Source organism: Amia ocellicauda, chromosome 2 (genome assembly GCF_036373705.1).
Source record: "Amia ocellicauda isolate fAmiCal2 chromosome 2, fAmiCal2.hap1, whole genome shotgun sequence".
In the NCBI taxonomy this organism is placed as follows: Eukaryota; Metazoa; Chordata; class Actinopteri; order Amiiformes; family Amiidae; genus Amia; species Amia ocellicauda.
In genome coordinates, this window is record NC_089851.1 from 7,308,955 (window position 1) to 7,328,084 (window position 19,130).

The 19,130-nt window shown below is 41.4% G+C and overlaps 2 protein-coding genes across 2 annotated transcripts in view; one reads left to right on the top strand and one right to left on the bottom strand.

Annotated features, from left to right (window-relative positions):
* The window catches only part of LOC136763336 (ALS2 C-terminal-like protein), a 33,839-nt gene extending 25,884 nt beyond the window's left edge, over window positions 1-7,955 (top strand). Inside the window, exons 24-28 of the mRNA XM_066717272.1 lie at window positions 3,245-3,287; window positions 3,868-3,929; window positions 4,145-4,294; window positions 5,232-5,328; window positions 5,797-7,955. Coding sequence (XP_066573369.1) covers window positions 3,245-3,287; window positions 3,868-3,929; window positions 4,145-4,294; window positions 5,232-5,328; window positions 5,797-5,859 — 415 coding nt within the window. The 3' untranslated portion in view covers window positions 5,860-7,955. The remainder of the gene's footprint in view (window positions 1-3,244; window positions 3,288-3,867; window positions 3,930-4,144; window positions 4,295-5,231; window positions 5,329-5,796) is intronic.
* A 1,951-nt stretch (window positions 7,956-9,906) lies between these two features.
* Window positions 9,907-19,128, bottom strand: ccdc13 (coiled-coil domain containing 13). The gene is made up of 15 exons (XM_066717285.1): window positions 19,001-19,128; window positions 18,065-18,343; window positions 17,170-17,318; window positions 16,682-16,824; window positions 15,969-16,055; window positions 15,285-15,401; window positions 14,926-15,030; window positions 14,115-14,276; window positions 13,755-13,931; window positions 13,424-13,621; window positions 12,852-13,069; window positions 12,394-12,513; window positions 11,657-11,853; window positions 11,194-11,308; window positions 9,907-11,002 (listed from the first exon to the last, which is right to left on the bottom strand). Exons 2-15 carry the CDS (start codon window positions 18,280-18,282, stop codon window positions 10,834-10,836), a joined length of 2,175 nt encoding a protein of 724 aa, XP_066573382.1. The 5' UTR covers window positions 18,283-18,343; window positions 19,001-19,128; the 3' UTR covers window positions 9,907-10,833.
* Between the last annotated feature and the right edge of the window lie 2 nt (window positions 19,129-19,130).

Here is a 19,130-nt window from a genome sequence, read left to right on the forward strand (position 1 = left end):
TCTCTTAAAGGGAGTGCTCCTAATCTCAGCTCGTTACCTGTATAAAAGACACCTGTCCACAGAATCAATCAATCAATCAGATTCCAAACTCTCCACCATGGCCACGACCAAAGAGCTGTCCAAGGTTGTCAGGGACAAGATTGTAGACCTACACAAGGCTGGAATGGGCTACAAGACCATCGCCAAGCAGCTTGGTGAGAAAGTGACAACAGTTGGTGCGATTATTCGCAAATGGAAGAAACACAAAATAACTGTCAGTCTCCCTCGGTCTGGGGCTCCATGCAAGATCTCACCTCGTGGAGTTTCAATGATCATGAGAACGGTGAGGAATCAGCCCAGAACTACACGGGAGGATCTTCTTAAGGTTCTCAAGGCAGCTGGGACCATAGTCACCAAGAAAACAATTGGTAACACACTACGCCGTGAAGGACTGAAATCCTGCAGCGCCCGCAAGGTCCCCCTGCTCAAGAAAGCACATGTACAGGCCTGTCTGAAGTTTGCCAACATCTGAATGATTCAGAGGAGAACTGGGTGAAAGTGTTGTGGTCAGATGAGACCAAAATCGAGCTCTTTGGCATCATCTTAACTCGCCTTGTTTGGAGGAGGAGGAATGACCCCAAGAACACCATCCCCACCGTCAAACATGGAGGTGGAAACATTATGCTTTGGGGGTGTTTTTCTGCTAAGGGGACAGGACAACTGCACCGCATCAAAGGGACGATGGACGGGGCCATGTACCGTCAAATCTTGGGTGAGAACCTCCTTCCCTCAGCCAGGGCATTGAAAATGGGTCGTGGATGGGTATTCCAGCATGACAATGACCCAAAACACACAGCCAAGGCAACAAAGGAGTGGCTCAAGAAGAAGCACATTAAGGTCCTGGAGTGGCCTAGCCAGTCTCCAGACCTTAATCCCATAGAAAATCTGTGGAGGGAGCTGAAGGTTTGAGTTGCCAAACGTCAGCCTCGAAACCTTAATGACTTGGAGAGGATCTGCAAAGAGGAGTGGGACAAAATCCCTCCTGAGATGTGTGCAAACCTGGTGGCCAACTACAAGAAACGTCTGACCTCTGTGATTGCCAACAAGGGTTTTGCCACCAAGTACTAAGTCGAAGGGGTCAAATACTTATTTCCCTCATTAACATGCAAATCAATTTATAACTTTTTTGAAATGCATTTTTCTGGATTTTTTTGTTGTTATTCTGTCTCTCACTGTTAAAATACACCTACCATTAAAATTATAGACTGATCATTTCTTTGTCAGTGGGCAAACGTACAAAATCAGCAGGGGATCAAATACTTTTTTCCCCCACTGTGTATATATATATATATATATATATATATATATACACTCACCTAAAGGATTATTAGGAACACCTGTTCAATTTCTCATTAATGCAATTATCTAACCAACCAATCACATGGCAGTTGCTTCAACGCATTTAGGGGTGTGGTCCTGGTCAAGACAATCTCCTGAACTCCAAAATGAATGTCTGAATGGGAAAGAAAGGTGATTTAAGCAATTTTGAGCGTGGCATGGTTGTTGGTGCCAGACGGGCCGGTCTGAGTATTTCACAATCTGCTCGGTTACTGGGATTTTCACGCACAACCATTTCTAGGGTTTACAAAGAATGGTGTGAAAAGGGAAAAACATCCAGTATGCGGCAGTCCTGTGGGCGAAAATGCCTTGTTGATGCTAGAGGTCAGAGGAGAATGGGCCGACTGATTCAAGCTGATAGAAGAGCAACTTTGACTGAAATAACCACTCGTTACAACCGAGGTATGCAGCAAAGCATTTGTGAAGCCACAACACATACAACCTTGAGGCGGATGGGCTACAACAGCAGAAGACCCCACCGGGTACCACTCATCTCCACTACAAATAGGACAAAGAGGCTACAATTTGCACAAGCTCACCAAAATTGGACAGTTGAAGACTGGAAAAATGTTGCCTGGTCTGATGAGTCTCGATTTCTGTTGAGACATTCAGATGGTAGAGTCAGAATTTGGTGTAAACAGAATGAGAACATGGATCCATCATGCCTTGTTACCACTGTGCAGGCTGGTGGTGGTGGTGTAATGGTGTGGGGGATGTTTTCTTGGCACACTTTAGGCCCCTTAGTGCCAATTGGGCATCGTTTAAATGCCACGGCCTACCTGAGCATTGTTTCTGACCATGTCCATCCCTTTATGACCACCATGTACCCATCCTCTGATGGCTACTTCCAGCAGGATAATGCACCATGTCACAAAGGTCGAATCATTTCAAATTGGTTTCTTGAACATGACAATGAGTTCACTGTACTAAACTGGCCCCCACAGTCACCAGATCTCAACCCAATAGAGCATCTTTGGGATGTGGTGGAACGGGAGCTTCGTGCCCTGGATGTGCATCCCACAAATCTCCATCAACTGCAAGATGCTATCCTATCAATATGGGCCAACATTTCTAAAGAATGCTTTCAGCACCTTGTTGAATCAATGCCACGTAGAATTAAGGCAGTTCTGAAGGCGAAAGGGGGTCAAACACAGTATTAGTATGGTGTTCCTAATAATCCTTTAGGTGAGTGTATATCAACAGTATAGCTGAGGTCTCGCAGAATCATGCGAACTCTATGTTGTGGTGAAATTAAGCTGAGTACCATACGCACTTCTATTAAATTATTATAAATTATATGCAATCTGTTTAGTTTAATCCTCTGCTGTTGTGTATCATTAGATTATTGCTCTCCATCATGAAACAATATTTAAAAATAGCTTCTACAAAGACTTCTTCCAGCTGATTGCCAGGAGAAGTTCAAGGGGAAGCAAATTAGTGTTGTTTATTTGAGCAACACAGCACCAGCCTGAGTGCTTTAAACAGCAAGCAGAAATTAAATCACAAGACAGCAAACGGGAGAACGCATTTAAGTACCTTGCTTTTTTATTGTGGTTTGCATGTTTCTTCTGTCCATGGAGAAATCGGGGAGGGAAGCCAAGTCATATCCAGTGTTTAGATCAATGCATATAAAGCAGTTGTCAATGTTATCAAGCTGTTGCCTGGTTAATGTGTGCCTGCTCCAGTCCCGGGTTCTCAGAGCAGAACTTGCTAAAGAAAGAATTGAAATAAATTACTGGTCTTCTGTGACCATGGTTTCATAAAAGCACTCAAACAATTCAATAAAAACATTAATGTGTAAATCTATATTCTCACGTGTCTCATACTGAATGAATGTCTTAATATATGTATTGTATTTTTAATGCAGACACCTGTGGCCGCTCAAAGATCTCCACCTTACTAGCAATCAGGTAACAGTCTTTGCTAACTATAATTTCATGAATGTTGGAAGTAATGCTGGGAAATAATGGTGACAACTATCACACACTAGTGCTCCCTTAATCAGTTGACATCATGGTGCATCAGTTTCTTGGTCTGCATTTTGAGATAATTGTTCTGCTTGTTATTGACTGATTTTGTATTCAATTATAGTGAAAACAATTAACCAACCCAACTCTTTGTTTCTGGTCACAGTAGTTATGAAATGTATTCTTGAATTTGCCTTTAATTTGTTCTGCAGGAAACATACTGATTGGTTCAGTGTAACTCATGGTTCGGAGTAAGACAGGAGTCCCCCAGAGCCTGTGACAAGATAAATTAATCTGTTGAAATCTCTCTGTTGAAAGTAATATACTTATCCTGCAAATGGCTCACAGCTCACTGTTCTCAGTGACTTGGAATATCATAATGAAACCGGTGATGACACAGAAAGGCGTGGATGTGTCCACAAAGGCAAAACATTGTGCTTAATACATGCCTGTGTACAGTTTTGTGAGAATATTCTCTCATATGTTCTCGCCTGAACGTACCCTTTTCTTATCTCTTCTTCAGAGGTATTCTCTAGTGAAGGACCAGTGCTTCCTTTCAGCGATCGAGTGTTTCCAAAAAATAAGGTAATCCCGAAGCAACTTTTTAAACTATTCACAGTTCCCTCTATTGTATTTTATTTTTTGAATATAAAGGCCAAATATCACTGCATTTGAACATTTTTTTGACCAAATCTGTAATGTTACTAGGTTTGTAGTGGTCCCATTTTCAAACTCCTCTTCAAGTGGACAGAATGTACTAAAAAGATTGTTTCCCTCTCTCTCTCTCTCTCTCCTGACAGCACTACTGCTGACCCTCGGGAGAAGATTGACACTATGTTTCGGACGTTTGAGGAGATTGAGAAGACGGTGTCCCGGGTCCTGAACAAGGACTACAAGCTGCCCATGGATGACTTGCTGCCCCTGCTGGTCTACGTCGTGTCCAGAGCGAGGTACAGGTGATAGAGCAGTTCTTGTCGTTCTATAGACGTTTTTCTATTTTCTTCTCCTCCGTGCCTAGTGGTTTACTTTTAATTAGTTGTATTAACCACTATTTGTATCTTATTTAAATCTGTGGAGCTCTCTGTGGCATCCTGGCAAACTTTTCCTGAACTGCAGAGCCTTCCTCAACACTGTTCCCCGTTCACTCAACACTGTTCACCATAACTGACTTAATTCTACCCCTCCAGCCGAGCCCTTTCTGTCTCAGCGATGCTCACTCTGCCGGGCTGTGTCCTCACCGTGGGTTCCTCTGCCCCCCGTCCGTTCTCTATTGAAATCCAGACCCATTCCCTCGACGTCTCTCCCTTAACCCACAATCTTTCTCATATCGATTCCGACTCATTATCGGTGTCTGATCAATGCTTGTTTCTCACCCTAATAAGCCACACGGTGCTTTCTGAATTGTGTCCGTGTCGAGACTTCATCACTTACTCAGATCCATAGCCTCGGAGTGCAGAGCAGTGGTACATTGATTTAGTGTTTCTTTTGTTCGCTTCTGCTAACTGATTATCTTAAATGTGTTATTATCCACACTGTTATATGTGACTCCTGCACTTTTTCTGTGCCGTATTGTAACATTACTCATTGTACACTTATTTTACACCTGACGATATAAAGGTATACTAGTATCGATTCAACTTTAATAGCTTCCCCCCTTTTTTTCCGCTTTCTGACATTGCATTTGTGTTACAGTGATTAATTTGTTTGTTTGTTTGTAAAGGACATACATGTTATTTACTTGGACACATCTGGAAATAAACAATTGCATGTTTTCATTTAAGAACATTTTGATTGTAAATATTTGCTCTCCTCTGTTTAAGGAGACTAGCTCTAGTGGGGGGGGGCACACAGAAGTCTTATTGATTTGGGTCGTTGTTCTGTTTGCAGGATTCAGCACTTGGGGGCTGAGTTGCACCTCATTAGGGACATGATGGACCCGGAGGGAGAAGGAGGAATCACTGACTTCTTACTAACTGCACTGGAGGTGCGTCTGAGGCTTTTCTTTTGAATGTATTTCATAGATCGTATACTGTCCTAATTCGTTTTGAGAAGGCGAGAGATCACTGTTTTTATTTATTAACTAAAATATGGGCTTATAGCAACTCCTTCCTTGGGTTTCCTCTGTAGTAGGCAACCATAATGCAGACAGACTTCAAAGAGTAATCTATTAAAGGTCTTAATACACATTTACTTGTTTACACATGTTGCATGATCATTTTCACAATATAAAACCAGCTTATTTAAATGGTACAGTACCTCTTTACCATATTAAACAAACAGGACAGGAAACATAATTCATTGTACAAAACCAGAGAGGTTGTCTGTCCAGGTATGCCACAATACAGTATTAGTTAATGCATGGTATAAAAAACATTAGCTGTGAATAATTCGATTAGATTTGATGCAGAAAACCTCTGGCTCTGATGCTCAACCTTTCTCTCCTCATCCACAGTCTTGTTTCCAGCATGTCCAAAAGCAGGAGATAAGACAAGGCCGGTTCACAGACTCACTCTGAACACGACTGGGACGGACTAGATACCTCATCAAACGCTGGTCAAGGCCATGATTAAATTATTATAATAATTCAATATTCTCCAAAGCTTCTCAAACCCAGCTGTGGATATAAGAAAATTAAGAGCTAGGCAAGCTGTCCTCAAGCCCTGCGCACGCTGGTGGTGCGGTCTGAGCGCTGCATCCAGGTTGCCACTGTTTTCTGTTTGTATATTGACATGAGTGCTCACACATGCATGGTGCCTTACACTGGATATGAATCTCCAATCCCAATGCCAAACGACGAGCTGTCAGTGTATCTCAATGTTACTGAGTTGAACACAGTATTGTTTGTTATATTTTAGTGTCAGTGCAAGAACAGGAGACTTTCAGATTGTGTTGTTGCGTTTGTGTTTTCTCCACATTGCCAGTCTGGGATTTATGTTCTGTATTATTTAATGTTTACAGATAATATATAAACATAGAAGTTATTTATGGGTCAAGCTCTACAGCACTGTATTTACCCTGACGTCACTTTTATGTAAATCAACACTGACATGCAAATGAGGGAGTTTATTCAGCAGCTGCAGTATATTTATAGGATAACTAGGATAAAGTATTTCAAAAGCATTTCTGAACAAGCAAATTAAAAAGGCTTTTTAAAATTAAATGTATTTATTTTTATAACTACAGCATATTTCATTTTCTGTTCAGATGTATAGCACTTTGTTTTAACAGTATCGTATTTTTCTTCATTGGAATTAGCTTGAAAGGTGACAGTATGGTGATATATTCATAATATAATTAAAATTCAATTGAAGTAGACTGAAACAATAACTTAAGAATACATCTGTGTCCTACATATACGGATGGATGTAGTTTCATCTACGGGGGAGGGGGGTGGCAGTTGGTCAATGATTTTTACAGCTTTGGTATCGTCTGCTAATATTGTTTCCCAGAAAGTTGTTGGTTTTCTGCCACAGTGCATATCAATGCACATAAACTAATGACAGTAGAAAGGGGGATTTATTTTGATTTTACATACTCCACAATACACTGAATAATTATGTTTAGAGAATCAATAAAACACAATTTCAAAATCTTGGCTCTGGGGCCCACATTTAATCTGTTTTTGTTTCCAACTGAATCTTAATTTTCATGTTTTTTTGTTTGTTTTGATCTGATCATTTTCAGGTTACAAATCAAATTACACCTGTGCCAGTTCCTGGGTTTCCAAGCTCCCCTAATTGATATTGTTTAAAGTCCAGATGTCTGGAATTAAATCCAATGTTCCACTGTTCCCATGCAGTATGAACACGTATGTGTCTGGTGCAGTGTATTTACCAACTGAGCCTGTACATCATTAATTTGCAACCTAGTCTTGTTAATAAAATCTTCAGGGAGCAACAAATTAGTCACCGTGTTCAGGAGAGACTGAACAGACCTTTTTTTCTCTCTAGTTTGTTTCAAACACCCATCTCTTTAAGAAAACAGTTTAATAACTTAAGAGCTCAGATGGAACTAAGATCCGGTGACAGAACTCCTTTTGATGTTATTTTTATAAATTCATTTTAAATTGTTTCTGTATTTGTTTAGAAACACTCAAATCTATTGTACTTAAGAAATAAGTGTCCCTTATGTAGTTTTATTTGCGTTTGTTCCCAGAATGTATTAAACAGAAAAGACAAAATAGTGAATTGGTTATTATAGAGACAAAAGTTTATACATATATTTTCAGAAAGGTAGTCTACATTTACTGACACAAGTTACTTATTACTGTCCTATGCAGAATTATAGGCACATAATGCCAAGACATTAACAACGTCAAAATGGTGACAAAAAATATGTATTGTGATAATAATAAATAAGAAATAAGAAATATTGGTTACCTCCATAAAGTGAAAGGAGTATAAATGTTACTGCAACTTTGTTCACCACTGTATTTTGCCAATATGGTGAGCATCTAGAACAAAAAATACATCAAATTTACATCGTTACACTTAGAGTTGCTTGCTGTTTCCATGTAAAGTGCTGATTAAACAGTTAATGTATTCCTAAATTAAGAGATGTTAACAGACAATGGAAGCCATGGTGTAAATAAAAGGCAAATGTTAAATCATGTACATTTTGTAAACTTGACTCTTTGGTAGTGTAAAAAAAAAAAAAATGTATAGATCGAATTAAAAATGCTTTCAGTCGTACTTGTTTTTATTTTGTTCTATACATTATAGAAGAGTGTGAAGCACTAGATGGCTTTAATAAGACTTCTCTCAGTACCCTGCTCACACTGAACCACTGAACAGGGTATATTTAAAGATTTTAAACCAATATAACCTCAACAATAATACATAAGTCGTCATGTTAGTTGATACAACAAAGGGATAGCACACACAATTTAAGGGGAACAAATATGTACAGACGTTCTCAAATATGTTGGTACCCCTCCACAAAAAACAAAGAATGCACAATTTCCTCTGAAATAACTTGAAACTGACACAAGTTATTGGCATCCACCATTGTTTATTCCATATTTAATAGAAATCAGACTTTTCTGAAAATGGCATGGACAAAAATGATGGGACCCTCAACCTAATATTTTGTTGCACAACAAGAGGCAATCACTGCAATCAAACATTTTCTGTAGCTCTCAATGAGACTTCTGCACCTGTTCACAGGCAGTGTGGCCCACTCTTCCTGAGCAAACTGCTCCAGCTGTCTCAGGTTTCATGGGTGCTTCTCCAGACTGCAAGTTTCAGCTCTTTCCATAGATGTTCGATAGGATTCAGATCAGGACTCATAGAAGGCCACTTCAGAACAGCCCAATGTTTTGTTCTTATCCATTCTTGGGTGCGTTTAGCTGTGTGTTTTGGGTCATTATCCTGTTGACCCCATGACCTGCGACTAAGACAGAGCTTTCTGATACTGGGCAGTACGTTTCAATCCAGAATGCCTCGATAGTCTTGAGATTTCATTGTGGCCTGCACAGATTCAAGGCACCCTGTGCCAGGCGCAGCAAAGCAGCCCCAAAACATAACTGAGCCTCCTCCATGCTTTACTGTAGGTATGGTGTTCTTTTCTTTGAAAGCTTCATTTTTCGACTGCCAACATAGAGCTGAAGTGACTTGCCAAAAAGCTCCAGTTTGGACTCATCTGTCCAAAGGACATTCTTCCAGAAGGATTGTGGCTTGTTAATATGCATGTTAGCAAATTCCAATGTCTTTTTTATGTTTTTCTTTAAAAAGTGGCGTCCTCCTGAGAGGCTCAAAAAGCGACGGATGGTGTGATCAGAAACTGTCGTACCTTCAACTTGGAGTTCAGCTTGTATCTCTTTGGCAATTATCCTTGGTTCTTTTTCTGCCATTCGCACTATCCTTCTGTTCAATCTGGGGTAGATTTTCCTCTTGCGGCTACCTAGTTGCAAAATAAAATTTGCAACTGTTGTCACAGGAACATCAGGCTGCTTGGAGATGGTCTTGTAGCCTTTACCTTTACCATGCTTGTCTATTATTTTCTTTCTGATCTCCTCAGACAACTCTCTCCTTTGCTTTCTCTGGTCCATGTTCAGTGTGGTGCACACAATGATACCAAATGGCACAGTGACTACTTTCCTCCATTTAAATAGGCTGAATGACTGATTAAAGATGATACTAATTAAAGAAACTAATTAGGAATATCACTATAATCCAATTATTTATTATCTTTTCTAAGGGGTACCACATGTGTCCAGGACATTTGAGAATATCTTTATAGAATGGGCAATAATTAATCTCTTATCACAGCTTCTATGACATACCAAAGGCATGCAAGTATACATGATGCAATAGCTTTTAATTTCATCACTTTTCAGGAGGAATGAAGCATTATTTCAATGAGCTTTAAGGGTACCAACAAATTTGATCACATGTATATGAACAATACCCAAATGTGAATGTGTCATGTCAAACACATGGAATGTTTGCTGACATGCTATTCTAGAAATTACTACTTACACGGGTAGCACATGTATGAAACACAACTTTGATCAAAATGGCTTGGCTCGTGACGAGAAACGGGAATGCCAGGAATCCCATGATGTTTGCAAAACACTTTATTCCTCTCAAAGCACATGGAGGCTATGTGATAAATTGGAATAACTGGAATGTGTTTGTCTTGTGGTGATTTAATTCAGTCCAAATTGGGAATGTCTGCGCCTCAAAGGATGCTCAGTAAAATCGTGTGGTATTTCAGCCCAGACAGAAAGTCTGTGTGTTCATAAACGGAGCGGGAAGATGTGGGAAGAACAAAAATAAAGGCGTCTGATGCAATCTTCTTGGCTGCAATTTAGAAAAACAGATTTTATAACTTGGCAACTGATACATACATAAGGAAGTCCAGGGCTTAAAGTTAAATTTCCATTAATGATTGGTAGAAATGTATGATGCCTGTATTTGTATATACCAAAATTGTGCCCTTTGATATGGGATATGTTTTAAATATATATTTTGCTGTATGGAAAATATAAAGATGCCATATATCATTACTTACAAAAAGTTTTTCAAATGATGAAAATTCAAGTCTTGGTTTTCCAATCTTTTCTTTGTATGATGCCATGTCTTTCATCGTTATTGGTATTGTGCGATACTGAGCATGTGTAAAGCTAGTACAACACAATTCACTACATTACCAGCACACGCTAAACAACGATCGCTCTTATCCTGTTCTTTATCATGAGTAATATGTGACAAAAATACACTTCTAAAACGGCAATCACTTTATATTGCTCAAGATTCTCAATGCGTTTAAAGAACACAAAACAACACATGGAGAGAGATGCACTTAACACTTAAACAAGGACCAGACGCCACGAGAGGGAAATCTGAGCAGGTCTGTTCAGGAATGAAATAAGCGCCACCTCTTCACACAAAGTACAAATGTTCTCAGACTTCCAAGTCAGAAAGACAAGCCCTTCACGAGGTCAAGGAACCTCACATTGCTGAGGAGATCCAGTTCCCTGGAGCCGCTAGCTGCTGTTGCCCTTCTCCTGTCGGTGCTTCCACAGAGCCTGAAGGAAGACCTGCTTCACCTTGCCCACCATGTCATTGTACTGCCGCAGGTCCTCCTCCTTGCCCTGCAGGCTGCTCTGGAGCGCCACCTTCAACGCCTCGTTCTCATCCTGCTGGATTGCGAGTCTAGAAGACAGCAAGTCAATTGTGTTGCTTACGACAGTTTACTTCTCATGTATAATCATCATCACACAACCCAAGCTTATTCCCGTGACTAAATCTCAGCCATTAAACCTGGGCAGGTCTCCTAATGTTGACCTGAACATGCGCACACAATACTAATGAAAGATGAAACGCTGAAAATCCTTCTTACTTACTTTGTGTTTAGTTCTTCGACCTGAGTCTCAAAAGTTACGCCCAGGGAGCCTCTAGGAGAGATGTCCGAGGAGTCGATCTGATTCACAGCGAACCCCGTACTGCTGGCAGATATGCCTTGGTGCAGCACAACAAAGAAGGGAATAAATACATAAATACATATAATGCACAATATGCAGAAAGTGACAGATTATATATATTTATCAAGAAAGTTAGGCTTTCAAGGATTATATATATGATTTGGAAAGTGTCTTATTTTCTGAGTGATTTGATGCAGCAATTGAACAGTGCAGTTATTTTCCCTCATTATTATCTTATCATTATTTAAACAGCATGAAATATGTTCGACTGCCTTCAGAAAAGGTCAATCCCCTGTTGAGTCTGCATGTGCAGCAAGTAAATAATACAAATAAAATGTTCTGCCGTCTCCGATTCCTGAGGAGTGCCTGGTTTGCCGGTGCTCACCTGCTTTGCCCCTGTGTGTTGCTCGGTAGGAGCTCTGGCCTGGGCTCTGGTCCAGCTTGGCCTTCTCCAGTCGCTGCTCCAGGAGGCTCGACACCAGCTTGGCCTTCTCCAGGCGCTGCTCCAGGACCACGGCTCGCCTGCGCTCCGCCTGCAGCGCCTGCTCCGCGGCCAGACCTCTGTCCTTGGTCTCTTGCTCTCTGTCACACAGACCACATCAGAGGTTGGGCACTAAAAGCTTTCCAATTCAGCTCCTTAATTACACTTATCCGTTACAGCTTCCCACAGGTGGCGTGTTATTACACATGAGTGCAGATCACTGAGAGGAGCAGTTTCTCCCATTTCTCATTTTAAATACTGAAAAGAGAAGTGACCTGTGGGACATCCCATGTGACAGGGAAATCACTGGTTCAGCGAGAGTTTCAGAAGTTTCAGAGAGATTTCAGATTCTGTGAACGATATCCAGGCCTTCTGTCCATCCGCTTCCTGCAGACGTTATCTCTGACAGTCAGCATCACACCATTGTAATCCACTGGACTAGGCCATGCCAAAGAAGTGTTGACTTGCACTTGAACTTTTACAGCTGGTCTCACAGACCTTGGACTGCTCTACCTAAGATAACATGGAGTCATCCAAGACCGGACAGAGTAACCAGCCCTTACAATTCAATTTCAACAACATTTGTATATAGATATTTATATTGTTATATATATCGATGTCAAGGTTGAAGGAAACTTTACCTTTTCTGCAACACCTTCACCAGTTCCATCAGTTTATCTCTCTCCACCTCTGCCACCTGGTAGAGTGCCCTGTATTCGGTGCACTTGGCCTGCAGGGACTTCACATCGGCGGCGTTCACACTACAGGGAGTGGAATCTGTGTATTTATTCTGTCCAAGAATATGATCTACAGACAACACATGTTCTGTCTGCATAGACAGCTGGTTTCACTCTAGTCTTGGACTACCCATGTACAATAACATCGGGCTGGCCAAGCTGATCTGAGTCTGTGAAACCAGTCCACAGTGTTAGTATTACTTCCATGCTCTTTAAGAAAGTCATTTCAAAGGTAGTTGTTCTAAAAATGACTGAAAATGGAGCTACCTGCCATCACACCGTGTTTATCTTATAACACAAATGTGTGAAGTTCGCAGAGCAATCATTGTGTGAGTGGATGACAACAAAGGATAAAGACTAACCCCACTGCAGAGCTGCTAATTGAAGGAGTAGCTGCCGATTCGACCAGTGTGTGCCCCAGTTTGGAAATGGTTCTGCAAGACGACACAGATGGCATCTTCTCAGTGGTATCGCCCACTGCTGTCGAAGGTCTGGAGCTACAGGTACCGCCCCTCTCCGTCTGCCCCCCAGACAGCGGTCTGTCCATACCTTTAGAGCTGCCCTCCTCTTCAGCATGCCTCTAGAAGAACGGGTGATACAGTAGTTTAGCACAGATCCAGAGAGCAGTCTAATGGGCTGCCCTACTGAACAATAATCATGTCAGTTCCTGTATGTTTCTATTGAAGTAAAAGTACATTTAGTTTAAAAGGGTGTCATCATGGATGTCAAAAGAATTAGAAAGCAGCAATCACTGCAAATATGAAACGACTGCAAGACTGAAGTCCCGGCACCCAGAGGGGGGAAAAGCCGTAATTGAGCTAATCCTCTCTCACGTGAGAGCGAATCCAGTTCCTCAGCATGTTGACAAAGACATTTTCTTCTGCTTACACGGGAGCATTTAGCCTCATCTGGATCTGTGGGCCGACAAGTTTACCTTGAGAGACAGTTGTGTGATTTCTTCCTCGAGCTGCTTGACCTTGGCTTCCCTCTCGGAAACCATCTGTCGGAGCTGCTGGACGAGGGAGCTGTGCCGCTGGGCCTCGGTGCTCATCTGCTGGCCCGAGCTCTCCTTGCTCTTCTGCTCCTGCTGGCTCATGCGGCCCAGAACCTCCTGTAGCTGCTTTTGCTGCTTCTGTAGAGGGAGAGAGGAGGGGAAGCGGACTGAAACCCTGCACCGTACCTTGAATTTTATTGATGTTTACATATAAATGAATATGGTCCTACAGAATTAAAAACAGAGCCCAGCTTTGTAAGGCGGCTCTCACCAGTAAAGCGTCCACCAGCTCGTCATCATGCTTGCCCTTGTCCAGTAAGGTGGAGATCTGGCCCTTCAGTGTCTTCACCTCGTTGCTCAGCACTTTGTTTCTGGCCTTGGATCCCTCAAGCTTCTTCTTCAGCTCTTCATGCTCCTTCTGGAGAGTATCGTACTCGCCGGTGACCTTCTGCACGTCCAAAACACATCTGGCATCAATATCCACAAACTTGGATATTAAACGTGTTGAGAATACGATACATACGTTCAGGTTTCACTCTTAGCGTGTTTGATTCAGTGAGCATAACGTGTGGATCAGCACTGCTTGACAACAGTGTAACAGTTTACTGTCAGGCAAATCAGATATCATTACCTCTAAAGTCTCCTTCTTCTCCCTCTCCATCGCTCGAATGCGACTGACGTTCCGGTCCTGTAGCGGAGACCCCCGCAAGCCCCCCAGCATGTCCTCGAAGCTGAGCTCTGAGGCCTGCTTCCTCTGAGCCCCCTGTGCCAGCTGCATCTCCAGGTCTCGCACCTGATCCCGACCACCGCAATTAGCACCCAGCACAGGCGAAAAGGAAACACAGGCACACAACCACTACAGTGCATAACCCCTAGACACGAGGCAGGGGCTCGGGAGAGGCACAACAGCAGCACAAATTATGCATTCATCAGAGATGGCTCTGAGAACGTGAGTAAACTGAAAATGCCATTCACAGAACTGACCCTGCAATGCTAGTTTGTTTAGTGAATAAATGTCGTCTTACGGAACTAAAATTGCAATTAGTGAGATAAGGACACGACATCATAATGACTCAAACGTACAGTTTTACTACATGAATGCTTAATTTTTTCCACAAAAGGGATCCTTCAATTTGTTTGTGTATTTATGTACGCATGCATTCATGTATTTGTTTGTTTGTATCTTTACTCTTTCCATGTCTTCAATAAGAATAAAAAAAAGTATTAAATCTTGGTTATTATGTGTAGTCAAGTACATTTTAAAGGAAACTTATAACTAGACACTAAATATAATATAAACACTTGGAATCAGCGCAGTGTATTGGTGGCCACTCAGTTCACTGCACAATCCCCTAGATATCAAGAAGGTTGATAGTTCAGTCGAAGTTTGTGTATTCAGACGAAAAACAAACGAACTGATAAGTCAACTCTGAGTTCCTCACCCTGTTCTGCAGAGCGAGGATCTGCTGGGAGCGTCCACGCCAGTTCCCACTGGAGCTCAAGAGCTGCTGGATGTTCACATCCTCTCCAACCTCACTGGCCAGAACCTGTCAATCGACACCACATTCATCAGTATCTGCCTTAATATCGTCCTTGACAGACCTTTCCTGTGTTGAGAAACATAATTTGCTTGAAAGAAGAGTGCAACGGGCACGATGCTGACACACAAACCAAGTCACTGTCAGAAAGAAGGAAGCAGCAAACTCAACCCCTTTGTCAATGGTGTCCGGTGAAGAGGGGCAGAAGTGGAGAAAAAAGACACCACAGGAAATAAGACAATAAGGGATATCTGGCCAGGGACCTTTTGTGCTATTTTGAGCTCTTGCTTCGCAGCTTGGATCTGGTTGCGGTACTCTGTCATTTTAAAATTAGCTGCAGACAGTTTATCCTGTAGAGCTTTCACATCAGGACTGCTGGGCTGGAGAGAGAGAAGAAATACAAATCAGCATTGATTTACACAATAAATAAAAACACTAAAGTAACACATTCTAAAAACCTAAGTTGTTTAAAATAAGGTGAAATGTTCACAGTTCCACAGAAAGGCCTTTTCCTCTGTGCTGGTGAATGTGGGACAGGTTGTTCACATCTTCATTGACATGGGCTTGGCAATAGACTTTTGTGCTGTTATGCACCAAGGGTTTAGATTCCCTGGATGTAATCTCTCTACAGTTAAATGTGCCTAAATTAAGCATTCAGATGCTCCAATCTTTCTCATAATTGTAAAAACACTTATTCCTAACATTTAGCAGAATTCTAAATACTATCTGTATTGTTAAAATGGGGAAATAATTGATCATTCGGCAACCTTGTGTTTTAAACATCAAAGGAATAAAAAATGATTATTTCAAGGATTATTATAAGGAAGCTACATCTGTTGCCTTTCCATAGTTCTGAACATGGTTCTATTCATCTCAATGCATTTTCACTCTTTTATGTCACATAAACAAGGAATTCCATTAGATGATGTAATCTCTGGTATTCTTACCATGAGGTCATCTGTTGCCCCTGGAGTCTGCATTTTTCTTCCAGTTTTATTTTCAGCACAGGTAGGACTATTTAAGGCAACCTGCAGCTATTGAACACAATGCAAATTATTAGTTTTGTTTTACCCACCTTGATTTTAATGAAACACATCTAAGTCTTTATAAAAATTCAAACAAATAAGAGGGATGGTATCACCAGACCTATTTCAGCCATAAAACAGGGCCCACCTAATGTAGACTACCATGTCGAAGTCTAATATATAAAAAACATAAAATAAAATGAATTACAAATTTTAGATTTGTTAGGGCTGTAAAAATAAGGCTTTTATGACTGTAAAGTTATGTTTTAGATTCTGGCTGAGCATTGGCAATGTGCAGTATTCAAGTTTATTTAAATACTTGTTCTAAAGATGAACTAACAGGATTTATCTTGAAGGTGACACTATAATGTAAGACTCCCATAATGTTCTTAGTATCAAGAAAAAAGAAGCACACATTTTCAGAAATTGTAGTTAATAATTAAAAATGCATAAAAATACATATTGAAAAGGGATTCTTTGTAAATTAAAAATGGTTTGCTTCCTTTACAACATCTAAACATCTGTTAGGCCTACTACTTTTAATACAGAGCATATACCTGAACAGACAGAACAGCTCTTCACACTAAATCACTCAAAATAAACAGATGCTGCCATTTGTTTCCAGTGGAACCTACCTCCTTCTCTAGCTCTTTGACCCTGTTGCTCATTTGCTTTACTTTGGTCTTCTCCCTCTCCATCTCCGCAGTCAGTTCCCGGTTCCTCTTTGACAGCTCTACTATCTTCGTGGCAGCTGCATCACCTGCCAGTCCCGAGGTACCTGGTGAAGAAAAAGAGTATTACACTTTCACAAAGCTTCACATCATCAAGAACACAGGCTAACCAATCCTGTACAAGATACAGGCCATTTACAGCTTAAATTGGGCTCATGAAGATGATGAAAAAAAGATGGCTTCCTATCACAGTATTTCACACTGCTATCCAACAATGGTCAATAAGCATAGCCACACCAAATTCTCCTTAAAAATGTTGTTCCTATAAATCGGTATTACTAAATAAATACATATCCTTTGTGTAATAATACAGTGCAGGTACAGTTCCTTATAAAACAACAACTCATCGTAGCATGTGAGATTTATTCATCTGAATGATGCAGTGGCAGCACCTGCTAAAGCCAGTCTGTCTTCCTCTCGTTTCTTCCTCAGGTGTTTGATCTCGAAGTTCTTCTCGCTCAGGAGTCTGTGGAGTCGGCCGCTCTCATCTCGCAGCTCGCGCAGCTGGTCCTGCAGCTGTCCATTCTCATCCTGCAGTAACCTGGAGCCCCAGGAGTGAAGGACACAAGACAGTGAAGACACTTGGTGAGTCACTATGAGATGAGGAAGCCTTGAAGCGGGCAGCGGGGGAATGGAAAGAACATTGGTCCCCTACACAATATTGAAAGCGTAACAGCATCACTGTAAACAAATGATCTATTAGACTTATTTTAGAACTAAACTGGGGATTATATTGGCCTCGAGAGAACAGGTGTGTCTGAAGCAGGCTTCGAGAGGCAGTTAGACACCGTGCAGCTCTACAGCTCAGGGGAAAACGCATCCAGGTGTAAGGATGTGAATAATTGAAGAACTCCCTGACTCAGCATCTACAGCAGTGGGGGACCAACCCTGTTCCTGGAGAGCCACAATCCTGCAGGTTTCACAGGTGTCTTTATATCACCAATCACTACATACCTTGAACACAGGGACTTTTTGCCTAATTAATACCCACAATTGGTTCAATTAAGCAGTAAACGATCTGGATAAAACAAAAACCTGTATGCCCTGTAGCCATCCCTGATCTATGGCAATAATTTGGTAGTTGCTCTATATTCCCAGAAACCTTCGGTTCAGGGGTCAGCAAGCCTGGCCCTGGACGCCTACATTCACCTACAACAGAGATTTCTGGAAATTAAACAAAAGGGCCAACATAGATACTACAATGTGTGTCATGAAGGAAGCAACATGTATTGAATCACTGAGTAGCCCTTAAGATGTCAGGGTGGGCTATCAAGGTTTTCACTCCACCTGGTTTCCATGCCACCGGCTGGCTCTCGGTCCAGCTCCAGGAGGTTCAGCCCATCCTGGATGCTAAAGGACTCTGTCTCTGTGCTGACAGGATCTCTCTGGCTCAGCTGCACCTCCTCCTTCCTCTGCAGCCGTTTCTGCAGGCGCTTCTGCTGCTGCGCCTGCAGAGCCTGGAACTGCTGCCTCAGGCTCTCGTTCACCACCTCGTCGCTGTCCATCACAGGGGAGGGACACGCACGGCTGTCATACCGGAACTGCTTGACCAAGACAGTTTTCAGTCTTGAACCCAGGAATGTTCCAGGAAGAAAAGGAAATAAACTATTTAAAAGAAGGCATCAGACCATTTCTACAGATAGTTGAGAGGAGGTTTATTGGAATCTTAGTTTTGCATTATTATTATTATTATTATTATTATTATTATTACATTTTTTTATATTCTATGCTCTGGTCCATTTCTTGTCCATTTCTATAGTGATGTGAGGTCATCATCAGTATTTCCACATGTATACTAATAGACACCCATCAGCTCTAGGGATACTCATATTCCCATAACAAAAGGTGAAAGTGCATGCACTTGCTTCGGGTGAATGTGAAGAATAAATGTATCGTTTAATGTTTAAAGATGCATATATAAATATACGTATTAAAATTATACGTGACTGGCTTATATGTCTAGTCTGACAATATTTATTTGCAGATATAGCATCAGGCACACTGCAATGGCGAATTCGCAGGTATGCATATGTAGCTTTAACAAAAAGTGCACAACTCCTGTAGTGACCCAACTCCTGTAGTGACCCAACAAAACACAACAAGTGATCATATGGTGAAATTCATTTTAACTAGAACGAGAAAAGTCGAAAATCCTCAATATCAGTTTATTGAGACCAGCTACACTGTGCACAACACAACAGAAATAACATAAAATGAACTCACCGTATATGTCAAGAATATTTACATGTTTGCACTGAGAATATCGTGTTGAAATGGTATTTTCCCGCATGCAGAGTGCGGTGAGCCGGTATGTGCTGCGGTTTGCGCTGTTTCACGTGTTGACGCTCCTGTC